The sequence below is a fragment of the Babylonia areolata genome, chromosome 5, assembly GCF_041734735.1.
Source record: "Babylonia areolata isolate BAREFJ2019XMU chromosome 5, ASM4173473v1, whole genome shotgun sequence".
Lineage (NCBI taxonomy): Eukaryota > Metazoa > Mollusca > Gastropoda > Neogastropoda > Buccinidae > Babylonia > Babylonia areolata.
Window position 1 is genome coordinate 55,740,610 of NC_134880.1, and position 13,071 is coordinate 55,753,680.

The following is a 13,071-nucleotide window of genomic DNA, read 5'->3' on the forward strand; positions in this document are numbered from 1 at the left end:
GTGCTCTCCGGGGAAAAGGGGAGGTGTTTCAATGTGATGTGCTCTCCGGGGAAAAGGGGAGGTGTTTCAGTGTGATGTGCTCTCCGGGGAAAAGGGGAGGTGTTTCAATGTGATGTGCTCTCCGGGGAAAGAAAAGGGGAGTTGTTTCAGTGTGATGTGCTCTCCAGGGAAAAGGTGAGGTGTTTCAATGTGATGTGCTGTCCGGGGAAAAGGGGACGTGTTTCAACGTGATGTGCTCTCCGGGGAAAAGGGGAGGTGTTTCAATGTGATGTGCTCTCCGGGGAAAAGGGGAGGTGTTTCAGTGTGATGTGCTCTCCGGGGAAAAGGGGAGGTGTTTCAATGTGATGTGCTGTCCGGGGAAAAGGGGAGGTGTTTCAATGTGATGTGCTCTCCGGGGAAAAGGGGAGGTGTTTCAATGTGATGTGCTCTCCGGGGAAAAGGGGAGGTGTTTCAGTGTGATGTGCTGTCCGGGGAAAAGGGGAGGTGTTTCAATGTGATGTGCTGTCCGGGGAAAAGGGGAGTTGTTTCAGTGTGATGTGCTGCCCGGGGAAAAGTAGCTCCAATTTCACACAGAGAAATCTTTTGTTTACAAAAAGTAATAGAACACAATACAATACAATACAATACAACACAACACAACACAACACAATTTTTAATCAGTATTGGCATGCGTTCAACAAATATCTGTGCTCACATACATACACACGCATGCTCACGCACACAAGCCAGATACCAGAGAATCTGAGCATGCTGGTTCGAGTCACGGCTCAGCTGCCGATATTTTCTCCCCCTCCACTAGACCTTGAGTGGTGGTGTGGACGCTAGTCATTCAGATGAGATGATAAAATGAGGTCCCGTGTGCAGTATGCACTTAGTGCACGTAAAAGAACCCACGGCAACAAAGGGTTGTTCCTGGCAAAATTCTGTAGAAAAATCCACTTGGATAGGAAAAACAAATAAAACTACACGCAGGAAAAAAAAGGTGGCACTGTAGTATAGCGACACGCTCTTCCTGGGGAGAGCAGCCCGAATTTCACACAGAGAAATCTGTTGTGATAAAAAGAAATACAAATACAAATACCAAACAGATATCTTGCAAACACTCACATTACGAGTGCAAGTCTGTATAGATTCATGTCCATTCCATGTGTGTGTGGATGCAGGGGGTGGGTGGGTGGGAGGGGACATGTAAGATATTTGGTATTGAAAAGCTGAGAAAATAATTGACAAAGTAATGTGGGGTAGCACAGAAAAATCCCAACAGTTTCTGATTCTGCAACTTTGTACATACAGACCAATGCAAAAAACATACAAGAAAATATAAACAATACCCTCTCACTGTTTCATGTTGCTCATTCACAAAACTGCCCCTTCCTATCTCTGTGGCTGCCTTCATCTCTACACTCCATCTCGCTCACTACGATCGGCTTCAGATCCACTCTGTTTACGCATACCTAGATTCAAACACTCGACTGTTGGTCACCATTCTTTCTCTGTCTCTGGACCTTGCGATTGGAATGAACTTCCTCTTTCGCTTCGTCAAGTCTCCACTCTCAGCTCTTTCAAGTCTGGCCTTAAAACCCACCTCTTCCCAAAACAGCCTCCCTTGCCTGCCCTTCCTTGTCTTTAGTTTCTACAGTTTTAGAGTTATGCATACATGTGAATGACTGGTGCGAAAGCACTTTGATTTGTCTCTGCACAAGATTCAGCGCATATAAATACCACTATTATTATTATTCAGGTGATTCTCTTTTTCTGCTGCTGTTAAACAGGGAGATAGTTTATGGTAAAAACCAAATTGTGTATCCAGTTGTCCTCACCCTCAGAATGACACTGATGTGCTTTGAATGGTAATGTGATGCATTTTTTTTTTTCTGCTTACAGTCGGAAGGTGGCAGCAGTCAAGCGTCAGCACGAGGGGCAGGTAACTTCCACAGGTCAGCCCGTCCCTCCCAGGGTGCTGTCGGCTCCTTGAGGTCGGAGCATCGCAGCATGGGCAACAGTCTGACTCCGGAGCAGGCGCGGCAGCTCCTGAAGTCCTCCAGTTACAACCCTGACTTGTGTACAGAACTGTGACGGCAGTTGTGGTCTGCTGGGTGTGTGGTGGAACTGCCTTTGTGGAATAGCGACGGCTTGGTGTGCAACAGGTGTGTTTTGTCTGATGGGAGTTGTGGTGAAGGCTGGCCCGGTGTGTGAAAGTGAGTACTTCTGTAGCGACTGTGGGGATGGACACTTGAGGATAAAACTACAGCATTCCACGGACACAAGAGAGGTAGCAGATCTTGTGATTTTTTTTGATTTTTTTTTCCGTTCTTTGAAAGGTAATCTAGTATTTATATTTTGACTTTTGCGGAGAAAGTATCTTTCAGTAGTCCCCCTCCTACAACAGTAGTCCCAACACTAGCGAAACAGAGGAGGGACAGAATTTGCTAAATGTATAAAAAAAATACGCATTTACATTTGTAGCTGCTTGTCTAAAATCACACTACAGGAAGAGACATTGCACTGAAGGACATGTTTTGCACTGAAGAATACAGATCCTTGTCATCTTTTGTGAGGCGTATTATTCTACCTGACTACAGTGATACTTGCAAAGCCTGTTGAACTGCTGCTGATTCCTTTGTGTTTTATTTCATGTTGTGAAGAAAGCAAGACACAAAAGCAGCTGCAGTCATGTGAAACTGTATTGAGTGAAAAAGGAAAGAGGTTTGAAATAAGTGGGCGGTGTTTGGTGTGAGGTGTTTGCCCAGCAGCTGTTTGAATGTGTTGATGGTTGTGAGCAGCTGTGCCTGGATGTATGGGTCAGCGTTATTGGGACACGATCAGTCAGCAGCTGTTTGAATGTGTTGATGGTTGTGAGCAGCTGTGCCTGGATGTATGGGTCAGCATTATTGGGACACGATCAGTCAGCAGCTGTTTGAATGTGTTGATGGTTGTGAGCAGCTGTGCCTGGATGCATGGGTCAGCGTTATTGGGACACGATCAGTCAGCAGCTGTTTGAATGTGTTGATAGTTGTGTGTAGCTGTGCCTGGATGTATGGGTCAGCGTTATTGGGACACGATCAGTCAGCAGCTGTTTGAATGTGTTGATGGTTGTGAGCAGCTGTGCCTGGATGCATGGGTCAGCGTTATTGGGACACGATCAGTCAGCAGCTGTTTGAATGTGTTGATAGTTGTGTGCGGCTGTGCCTGGATGTATGGGTCAGCATTATTGGGACACGATCAGTCAGCAGCTGTTTAAATGTGTTGATAGTTGTGTGTAGCTGTGCCTGGATGTATGGGTCAGCGTTATTGGGACACGATCAGTCAGCAGCTGTCTGTTTCATCTGTTCATGTGTGTTTGCTGTAAACAATCATCTTTTAGAGGATGTGCTTTTTTATTTTTGAGGGTTTTTTTTATGTGTGTGAGTGGTTTTTTAGGTTGTTTTTTTTTTTAGTCCACAATAGACTTACATGATAACTGGTTTGACATTAAAGGTTTTTAAAGAGAAGAAGTGTTTTATTATGTGAAAAATATTTTTGAGCAGAAGAACAAGCATTATTGTTTTTAATCTGGTCAGATTTTTGACATATTTTAATTCACTTGTTTCTATTTTATTGTAAATGTAGGAAGTGGGTACATATGTATGCATAATTCATGAACAGTAGTGTGTACGACATTATGAAAGATGTCCATAAATGATTAGATTGTATTCTTTTATCTGGTTTAAGGGATTTTTTCATACAAGTAGTCCAGTTTGAACATAGGGTAGTCGCTCAAGGCCTGACCATTGCATTGGGTATATGCATAGGTCAGGCATCTGCTCTTTTCTTTTTTAAGGAGATGTGGTGTAGTGTATATATGGATCAGCCTGGCTCACTTTGACACCTCCTTGAAAGTGAAACTATAATAGTACAAAAAAAAAGATATATTAGTGTTCAAGATAATAGTCATTGCCCTGAGTATGTAATGTGTTTTTAACATTTGCCTATTGTCAGATTGGAACAGTATTGTTGCTGCATGATACAGAATCAGTATTTCTTTAATCAACAGCTGAGAACATTCTTGCATGAGTTGAATCCTTCTAAGGCATTGCTAGGGTCTGGATTTCTTTATCACTGATCGGGCGGATGTTCCTGGATTTTGGCAAATGTTCTATGTAGACTGTTAGTGGGCTGAAGAGTTTCCTTCTTTTAGATTTCAGCAGGCTAAGTTTCTGCCTTCAGGATTCATCCAGAGTCAGGGAAGTCCAGTAAAGTCGTTGAAAAATGAGAGAACCATTTCTGGGGCTGGAAAAGTCTTGGGAAGAAAGGCCCTGTTCTTCAGGTTCTGGAAAAGTCTTGGGAAGAAATGCCCTGTTCTTCAGGCTCTGGAAAAGTCTTGGGAAGAAATGCCCTGTTCTTCAGGCTCTGGTAAAGTCTTGGGAGGAAATGCCCTGTTCTTCAGGCTCTGATAAAGTCTTGGGAAGAAATGCCCTGTTCTTCAGGCTCTGGTAAAGTCTTGGGAGGAAATGCCCTGTTCTTCAGGCTCTGATAAAGTCTTGGGAAGAAATGCCCTGTTCTTCAGGCTCTGGTAAAGTCTTGGGAAGAAATGCCCTGTTCTTCAGGCTCTGGTAAAGTCTTGGAATTTTGATAAAACCCTTGACCAGTACTGTTCAACAAAAAGTTAGATCCACTCAAAAAACAATAAAGAAAAGGTGGTAAAAAAATTACATCCGCCAATCACTTTCGGCAGCGATGTAGCAGACAATGTTGTTGTTTTTTATTATTCAGGTTGGCTTTGTGTTTTACTTGGAAAATTTTCTGTCTAGTCTGGAAAAATCTGGAATGTTGTTTGGTCACATGGGAACTGTGTGCTGTGTTGTTGTGCCGGAACTGCTGCAAGAGGTGCTCCACACTATGCTGGCAGTGCCATAAAAGAGTGCTTCCTGTACATGGCTGTAGAGTCAGGTGAACACAGTGTGCACTGAGGTGGACAGAATGTCCCCAAGCCTGTACTGGCCTGTCTGCAGTCTGATGACCGGCTGTGCTGCTGTTGCTGTTGGTGGGAATACCATTCAGGTGGCTGTGCTGCTGTTACTGTTGGTGGGAATACCATTCAGGTGGCTGTGCTGCTGTTGGTGGGAATACCATTCAGGTGGCTGTGCTGCTGTTACTGTTGGTGGGAATACCATTCAGGTGGCTGTGCTGCTGTTACTGTTGGTGGGAATACCATTCAGGTGGCTGTGCTGCTGCTGCTGTTGCTGGGAATACCATTCAGGTGGCTGTGCTGCTGTTGGTGGGAATACCATTCAGGTGGCTGTGCTGCTGCTGCTGTTGGTGGGAATACCATTCAGGTGGCTGTGCTGCTGTTGGTGGGAATACCATTCAGGTGGCTGTGCTGCTGTTACTGTTGGTGGGAATACCATTCAGGTGGCTGTGCTGCTGTTGGTGGGAATACCATTCAGGTGGCTGTGCTGCTGTTGCTGGGAATACCATTCAGGTGGCCATGCTGCTGCATTCTTCTCTTTCCTTACCTTTGTTGTTTTCACTTCTACACCTGTGACTTGTGTGATGTATAGCTTTGGAGGAGGCGATGAGGGACTGATATTCTTCAGACTATTGTCTGAAATCGGACTGATGATTTGGAAAGAAGTAAACGTTTTACATGTAACAGTAGATCCCAGATGTAAGAGATGGTGTTGGACTCAAACTAAAGCCCTCAGTCTCACCTTTGCGTAGGGTTGTTTTACAACAGTGATGGTTTAGATGTGTGGTGTGGGTGATGTCTGTTGCTATCACCTGTGAGGTTAACCTGTTTTACAACAGTGATGGTTTAGATGTGTGGTGTGAGTGATGTCTGTTGCTATCACCTGTGAGGTTAACCTGTTTTACAGCAGTGATGGTTTAGATGTGGTGTGGGTGATGTCTAACACCTGTCAGGATGTGTACAACACTGACAGGGGTAACAGATGTCAGGTGGGAGAGTTTATGGTTCAGTGCAAGTCTAGAAAAGACAGGTGCAAAACACTTGTTTGTTCTGACAAATTAAAATCTTGTGAAAAGTTGTGAAAGACTATCCTAACAGTGTTATTCACACTGGATGACTTAAAAGTTACTTTCAGCAGAATACGCCCCTGTTACAATAAATGAACTGATCCCAGCTTGGTTTGGGCATGACTTGTGGGTGAAATCCATGAGATTTTTGTTGATGTTTGAACACGCTTACAATGGAATTGTTTGTATGTAATCGTTGTTATTTGATGGCACAAGGATTTCTGATGATGTTGTGATACACATAACAGCCACTGCCGTACAGATGGAATGGACGGAGTGATGATGTTAAAGCATGTCTGTTGTGTTCACTGCCTTCCTGTTTCTCTGTCACTCACCAGTTTGTTACGTCCAAGCACAATGAGGTGTCTGGAATCTGCAAAATAGGGTGCTATTATAGTTAACTATGCATCACGTTTTTATTGTGTGTCTTGGGGCAAGGAAGTTAGGAAGAATGGTGATGATACGAATGTTTCGATGTGGGCTTTTATGGTTTGAGTTTTAAGAATCTGTCCAAATTTTTTTCTTTAGAAAAAAAGAAAAAGAATGTGTTTGTGTGGTGTATTATTATGTGCATTTGTTTTTGTTGTAAGTATTTATTTCATAGTTTATCTGTATCTTTTGAACAGAAAATGTGGTGTATTTTATTGTGTGTCCGTTTTTATTAAAAATATCAATGTCAGTTTATCAGTATCTTCTGAACACAAAGTTTGTGTGTGTGGTGTATTTTTACATGTATCTTTTTTTGTTATGAATATTTATTGTATAGCTTACCCGCATCTTTAGAACATCAGCCCTGTGCCACAACATCAGATCCATTGTCTTCAAGCCAGAGAGCAACCAGCTTATGAAAAGCACTCACCTACCAGAAGAGATCCAGCATTGTGGGCAAGTCACTTCGTAGAAGCTCCTGTTGCACTGATATCACTTTGATACAAGTGTGGTGGTGATTTCTAAGTGACTTGTGTCGCCCATTGACATGGAGACAGGCTGAAAGCAGACAAGCCAAGAGATGGTGATATTGTAGCTAGAGATGGCAATATGGTTACCTGACCAAATATGGCAGTGTGGTTACCAGAGATTGCAATATGGTCACCAAAGATGGCGATATCGAAACCTTACCAGAGATTGCGATACGGTTACTAAAGATGGCAATATTGTTGCCAGAGATGGTGGTATGGTTACCTCACCAAGGATGGCAATATTGTTACCAGAGATGGTGGTATGGTTACCTCACCAAGGATGGCAATATTGTTACCAGAGATGGCAATATGGTTACCTCACCAGAGATGGCACTATTGTTACCAGAGATGGCAATATGGTTACCTCACCAGAGATGGCACTATTGTTACCAGAGATGGCAGTGTGGTTACCTCACCAAGGATGGCAATATTGTTGCCAGAGATGGTGGTATGGTTACCTCACCAGAGATGGCAATATTGTTACCAGAGATGGTGGTATGGTTACATCACCAAAAATGGCAATATGGTTACCGGAGATGGCGGTATGGTTACCTCACCAAAGATGGCAATAATTTTATGGTTACCAGAGACGGTGATATAGTTACCTCACCAAAGATGGCAATATTGTTACCAGAGATGACGATACGGTTACCTTACTAAAGATGGCAATATGGATACCAGAACTGGCGATATAGTTATCAAAAATGGCGATATGGTTACCAAAGATGACGATAAAGTTACCAATAACCAAGGATGGTGATACAGTTACCAGAGATGGCAGTATCGTTACCTCACCAAAGATGGTAACATGGTTACCAGAGATGGCAGTATCGTTACCTCACCAAAGATGGTAACATGGTTACCAGAGATGGCAGTAAGGTCACAAAGGATGGTGATATGGTTACCAAAAATGGTTATAACCATAACAGTACTTAGATTGTTTCTCCCATCCATATTTTCCTCTGACAGATTGTATTCCAGTAGCTGCTTCACTGTACTGGCAACACCAGTCTTGAACTAAGATCTCACACAGCTGTGGAAACTGAATAGGCGACACTCAGCTTACCAACAAAGCAGAATCATCATGAAGGGACAGAGAATCTTCGGTTTTATTTTCTTTTGGTTTTAAGAAAATGTTATTTTCCATATTTTTGTATTGTTATCATTATTGTTATTTGTGGTTGGGTTTTAATTATTCATTGTGTCTGTTTTCTTAACGAATGAAGTTGACCATGATAATGCCTTGCAGGTCCATTCTGATCAGGAATAAACATTTACAGATATTTTTTTGTTTAATGTGTAAGTTCATGATTATTTTACATTTTTTGCTAATGAAGAGATCTTTCTGCTGCCTTGCATTGATCAGGTTATTTCAGAAGCAGGGTATCTCTTGTGAATTCATCTCCACTGGAAGTTGATAGACGAGAGATGTTTGAGCTTTGATACCAGTACTGAAGTGTCCATTTGACAGCTTGGATACAGAGTTGTCATTTAACCCAGGTACACAGTGCTTGAGAGTTATCCCAGCTTCCTCATATTGACACAGATACACATTATTCCATCATTTTCATACACAAAACCGTAGAAAAGATGACATAGATGTCACAGATGAAGCCATGCTGGGCATTCAGGGTTCCATTTGATGATGAATTGCATGTGCTAACTGCACTTCATGAATTAAAAAAAATATATATATATTAGTCATTTAATACCAGTTCCATATTTATCTCCTGCACATTTTTTTTGCGAGCAACTGTCAAGTTTTGCATCTGCATTTGTTTTAATAAAGCTGGACTGTCACCACCATACATTTTGAATAGTTTGTACACTTGCCTTTCAGGTGTTAACATTCAAAACGCGCACTGAGCTAGATGGAAATTAAGATTTGTGGAAGTGTGATCTGCATCACTAACAATAGTATTTCTGCAGCTTGTGTATTGAAAGGTCAGCATCAGCGCTCACTTGGCAGCTTTTTTTTGTGTGTGGCACTCTAATACTTGATTGTTTAGTATATTTTTTGAAACTCTTAATGCCATGGTAGTAATCACAAGAACTGACAGTAAATATGGAGCTAGCACTTGAAGCAGCTGTTAACAATGAATCAGCTTTGTGTCCTTGTTGCTGTTAGACATTGTTCCTTGTGCTGCTGTTTTGTTGCACTATTGTTCAACGAGTTACCATTTTTCAGCATGCGTCCATCATAGCTCTTCAGTATTTTTCACACACGTAGTTGTGGTGTGCCACCCATCCTTGGATGACTGTTAATTTAGCCAGCACTGAGGTTTTATTCTGATGGGTCTGAAAAATCCCAGTTATGCCTCTGATTATAAAAATGTAGAGAATTTAAACGGAGTTGCAGCCAGTTTTACTTTTTTTTTTCATCCAAGGGAGACAATTTACATGGAGTTATACTTCATGAGAGGTCTAACGGTTTATTGAAATTTCTCTCTTCAGGACACGGTGGTTATGCTTGTTTTCCTGCTTGTCTCCTCATGTCTTTCAAGACGCTACAATAGTAAATTATTTGCTTTGGTTGGTTGAATTTATGTGGTTTTGTATAAAAATGACCTTGTTCTGGATGAAATTCTGGAATTTTTTATGGGCAAAAGAACACAGATGTTGACTTTTATACTATTTTTCAAATGTTTGCACACAAAAGGCATGCACAGGTGTGTACGGGCACACACATATCACCATGTTATGAATGAACACTTATAACTTTGCTTTTAAAATGCCCATGCCATATTCAGCAGCTGGTGCAAGTAATATTTTGAACATTTAACATAAGTGGAACCAAATCCAAGATTACATTTTGTAATGTTACATTAAGATGTTGATTTTAATGTGATCCAAATCCAAGATTACATTTTGTAATGTTACATAAAGATGTTGATTTTAATATTCTTTATCTTTGTTAACAGTGTCAATGGTCAACAAATAAATTGTCCAGAAACTGTATGTCAAAAGATTCCAGTTCGTTGTCACCCCTCTCCTCCATATTTCCATTCTGATAACTGCCGTATAACTAACATGCAGAACTTTGTTTTTCATGTCAAAATGAAATTCAACCAATTGCAGCTTTTGTGATACTTAGAAAGTTGTATTGCTTGCCCATCTTATTTCAATGTATGTACTGGGGTGTATATTATCTGAAGAACTTCACAACATTGGAATCCGCTATTTTAACATTAAGAATTAAATGTCCATGTCCTAATTCCAGTCTTTTTATTTTGAGGTAGAAAATATGTATTTTCTCCTTTCACTGTTTCAGCCAGTCAGCAAACGTTCCACATGCCAGTTTTTGCGGTGACTTATTTTTTGGGACATTCCATTTTGTTGAATGATCCAAACCCATTGTTTTTCTATGAAAGCATTTGTATCAATCTACATTCAACATTCATTTTTCTCTACTCTGTGTGTGTGTGAAAAATGACCTTTTAAACTGAAATCCAAGTGAGAATCCTTCACTGTGTGTGAGTTCTATGATTATGAATGTGAAGAATATAGCAGGTGTCATTCATTGGGCTGTTATCGATGTGGCACATCCTTGAATTCCAAAAAGTAGCAGATCCAAAAATGCCAGAATTTACATTGCAAAGAGCACATCTCCAATGTAGGGGTTCTATTTCTTAAATGTGTGTGTGTGTGTGTGTATATATATATATATATATATATATATAATATATATATATATATATAGTTTAGGCTTGGTTCTGGACACCATGTGTCATTTGACAGATTTACCACAAAATCAGTTGGTCATTTTGAACATTAATGGGCAAGAAAAAATAACAGTCTGCTAGATGTCAAACAGCAGAGAAACAACAGCAATAAATCAATTTAGATTTTTCGGAGTCAGAAACTGGAATCGTGATTGTTTTGCAGGAGAATAAATCTACAAAAGCCCTTTTAGCATGACCAATTTCACAACAAAATAGTGTCAAGTGACTGACTGGATGAAACATCGATGGGTCATTTTAAAATTGTATGCATCAATGACCAATGACCAACATGAAACTTATACCCTCAATGTGTGTATATGTGTGTGTGTTGTGTGTGTGTGTATATATATATAAAGTGGAGTGATGACCTAGAGGTAACGCGTCCGCCTAGGAAGCAAGAGAATTTGTGCGCGCTGGTTCGAATCACGGCTCAGCCGCCGGTATTTTCTCCCCCTCCACTAGACCTTGAGTGGTGGTCTGGACGCTAGTCATTCGGATAAGACGATAAACTGAGTTCCCGTGTGCAGCATGCACATAGCACACATAAAAAAAACCCACGGCAACAAAAGGGTTGTTTCTGGCAAAATTCTGTAGAAAAATACACTTTGATAGGAAAAACAAATAAAACTGCACACAGGAAAAAATAACAAAAAATGGGTGGCACTGTAGTGTAGTGTCACGCTCTCCCTGGGGAGAGCAGCCCGAATTTCACACAGAGAAAAAGAGAAATACAAATATATATATAAACAAATGGCTCTTTCTCTTAGATTTCAAATGACCCTTGTTATTGTCTTTGAAGGATTCGGATTCTCTTCCATCTCAGTGTTTATATGTTGTAAAAACTTTGTAATTTTCTTTTTTAATACAGCCTTGTAATTTAGTCCTTTTCATGATATTAATAATGAATTGTTTACCTGCACTTGTTTTCCTCCACTGTGTATCATGTTGTCGTTACTGGTGGACAGAAGGAATCCAGAGTAGTCAGAATTCCCTTGAGTTTTGACATGTTCTTCAGGGAGTCGTACCAACACACAGGCACAGAGAATGTGCACTGTGTTACATACACACACACACACACACATACATATATATATATATGTGTGTGTGTGTGTGTGTATATATAATTCACTGTGTACACTCAGGGATGTTGAAATGAAGTCAAGGACAAAGATAGAAAAGTGGGGCCGGGGGGGGGGGGGGGGGGGTGGTCAAGGTATGCCACAGCCTGAGAAGTAAAAACAAATTTTTTTAATCATGTGTTTTCCTTTTCTTCTGCATGAATACGGTAGTTGTAAGTGTACATGTCATATCTGAACCTCCAGAGGGGAATTTTTTTTTTTTTTTTTTCTTTTTTTTTCTTTTTTTTTTTCTATCGTCCTTGCATGCTACTTGTCAAAATAGCATTGGACATATTTGATACATGTTCATGCATGAATGAAGTTTGTGACCCATTAGTGTTAATGCACCTGAACTGGTTCTTTCTGCCTACATTGCAGATGCAGGATCATTTTGTATTTTGCAAGGCATTTCATTCCACTGAAGGAACATCTTCAGTTTTTTTCCCTTTGTCAAAGGGAAGAATGACTCAGTGTGTGTCCAGCTGGGAGAAGGCTGTGGTTCTATGTGTGTGTTGCACTCCTGGTGTGTGACCTGTGCATGGAAAGAAAGTGCATGTCAGCAGTCTGTACTACTGAAGTGGACCAACCAGCTGTGTGACTTCCCCCACCCCCCTCACTTTCCCACACCACCCCAACTTTCCCCCACAACATTTACCTAACATTGAAGAGGTTGGTTGGTTTTGTTTTTCTAAATAATAATTTATTTTGTTTTAAAAACTACTCTTTTTTACTTAAGAAGGAGAAAAGAGTTGGGGATTTTGTTGTATGTGACATTTTGAGTTTCCAAAATGCTGGGTTTTACCAGTTCTTATGTTTTGTCTTCATTCGAATGGTCACATTTGTTGTCTCAACAAATATTTGAGTCCTGAACAAGACGGTGGAATGTTGGGTTTATCTCAGTGAGAGTAAAAGTGGTCACTGAACCAAACCACCCATGGCGGGAAACAGTGTTCAGCTTCCCAGGAATACTTCCCAGTGAATGATGAATTGAAAGTTTAAGTGAACTTGAAAATTAAATAAAAAAGCCTGGATGCAATTTTGTTGTGTACAGATATGGGTAGTTTCACACTATTTGGTGACAGAGGCTCCACAGTAAAAGTTGACCATTATTCTGTGTGTGCTGCTTTGATAGGGCCTGTCACACTTCAAAGTCAAACCACATCTTCATCAATATCAGCTTCTACAGCTAAGTCACAAAGTAAGAAATAAAGTATCCAAAAACTACCTATTATAGCTTTATCAAAGGACTATTGTTCA

General features: G+C 40.8%; 1 protein-coding gene across 1 annotated transcript in view; it reads left to right on the top strand.

The window, feature by feature from the left end:
• The window catches only part of LOC143282312 (uncharacterized), a 43,262-nt gene extending 31,414 nt beyond the window's left edge, over positions 1–11,848 (top strand). The window contains exon 12 of the mRNA XM_076587913.1: positions 1,885–11,848. Coding sequence (XP_076444028.1) covers positions 1,885–2,076 — 192 coding nt within the window. The 3' untranslated portion in view covers positions 2,077–11,848. The remainder of the gene's footprint in view (positions 1–1,884) is intronic.
• The last annotated feature ends 1,223 nt before the right edge of the window (positions 11,849–13,071 follow it).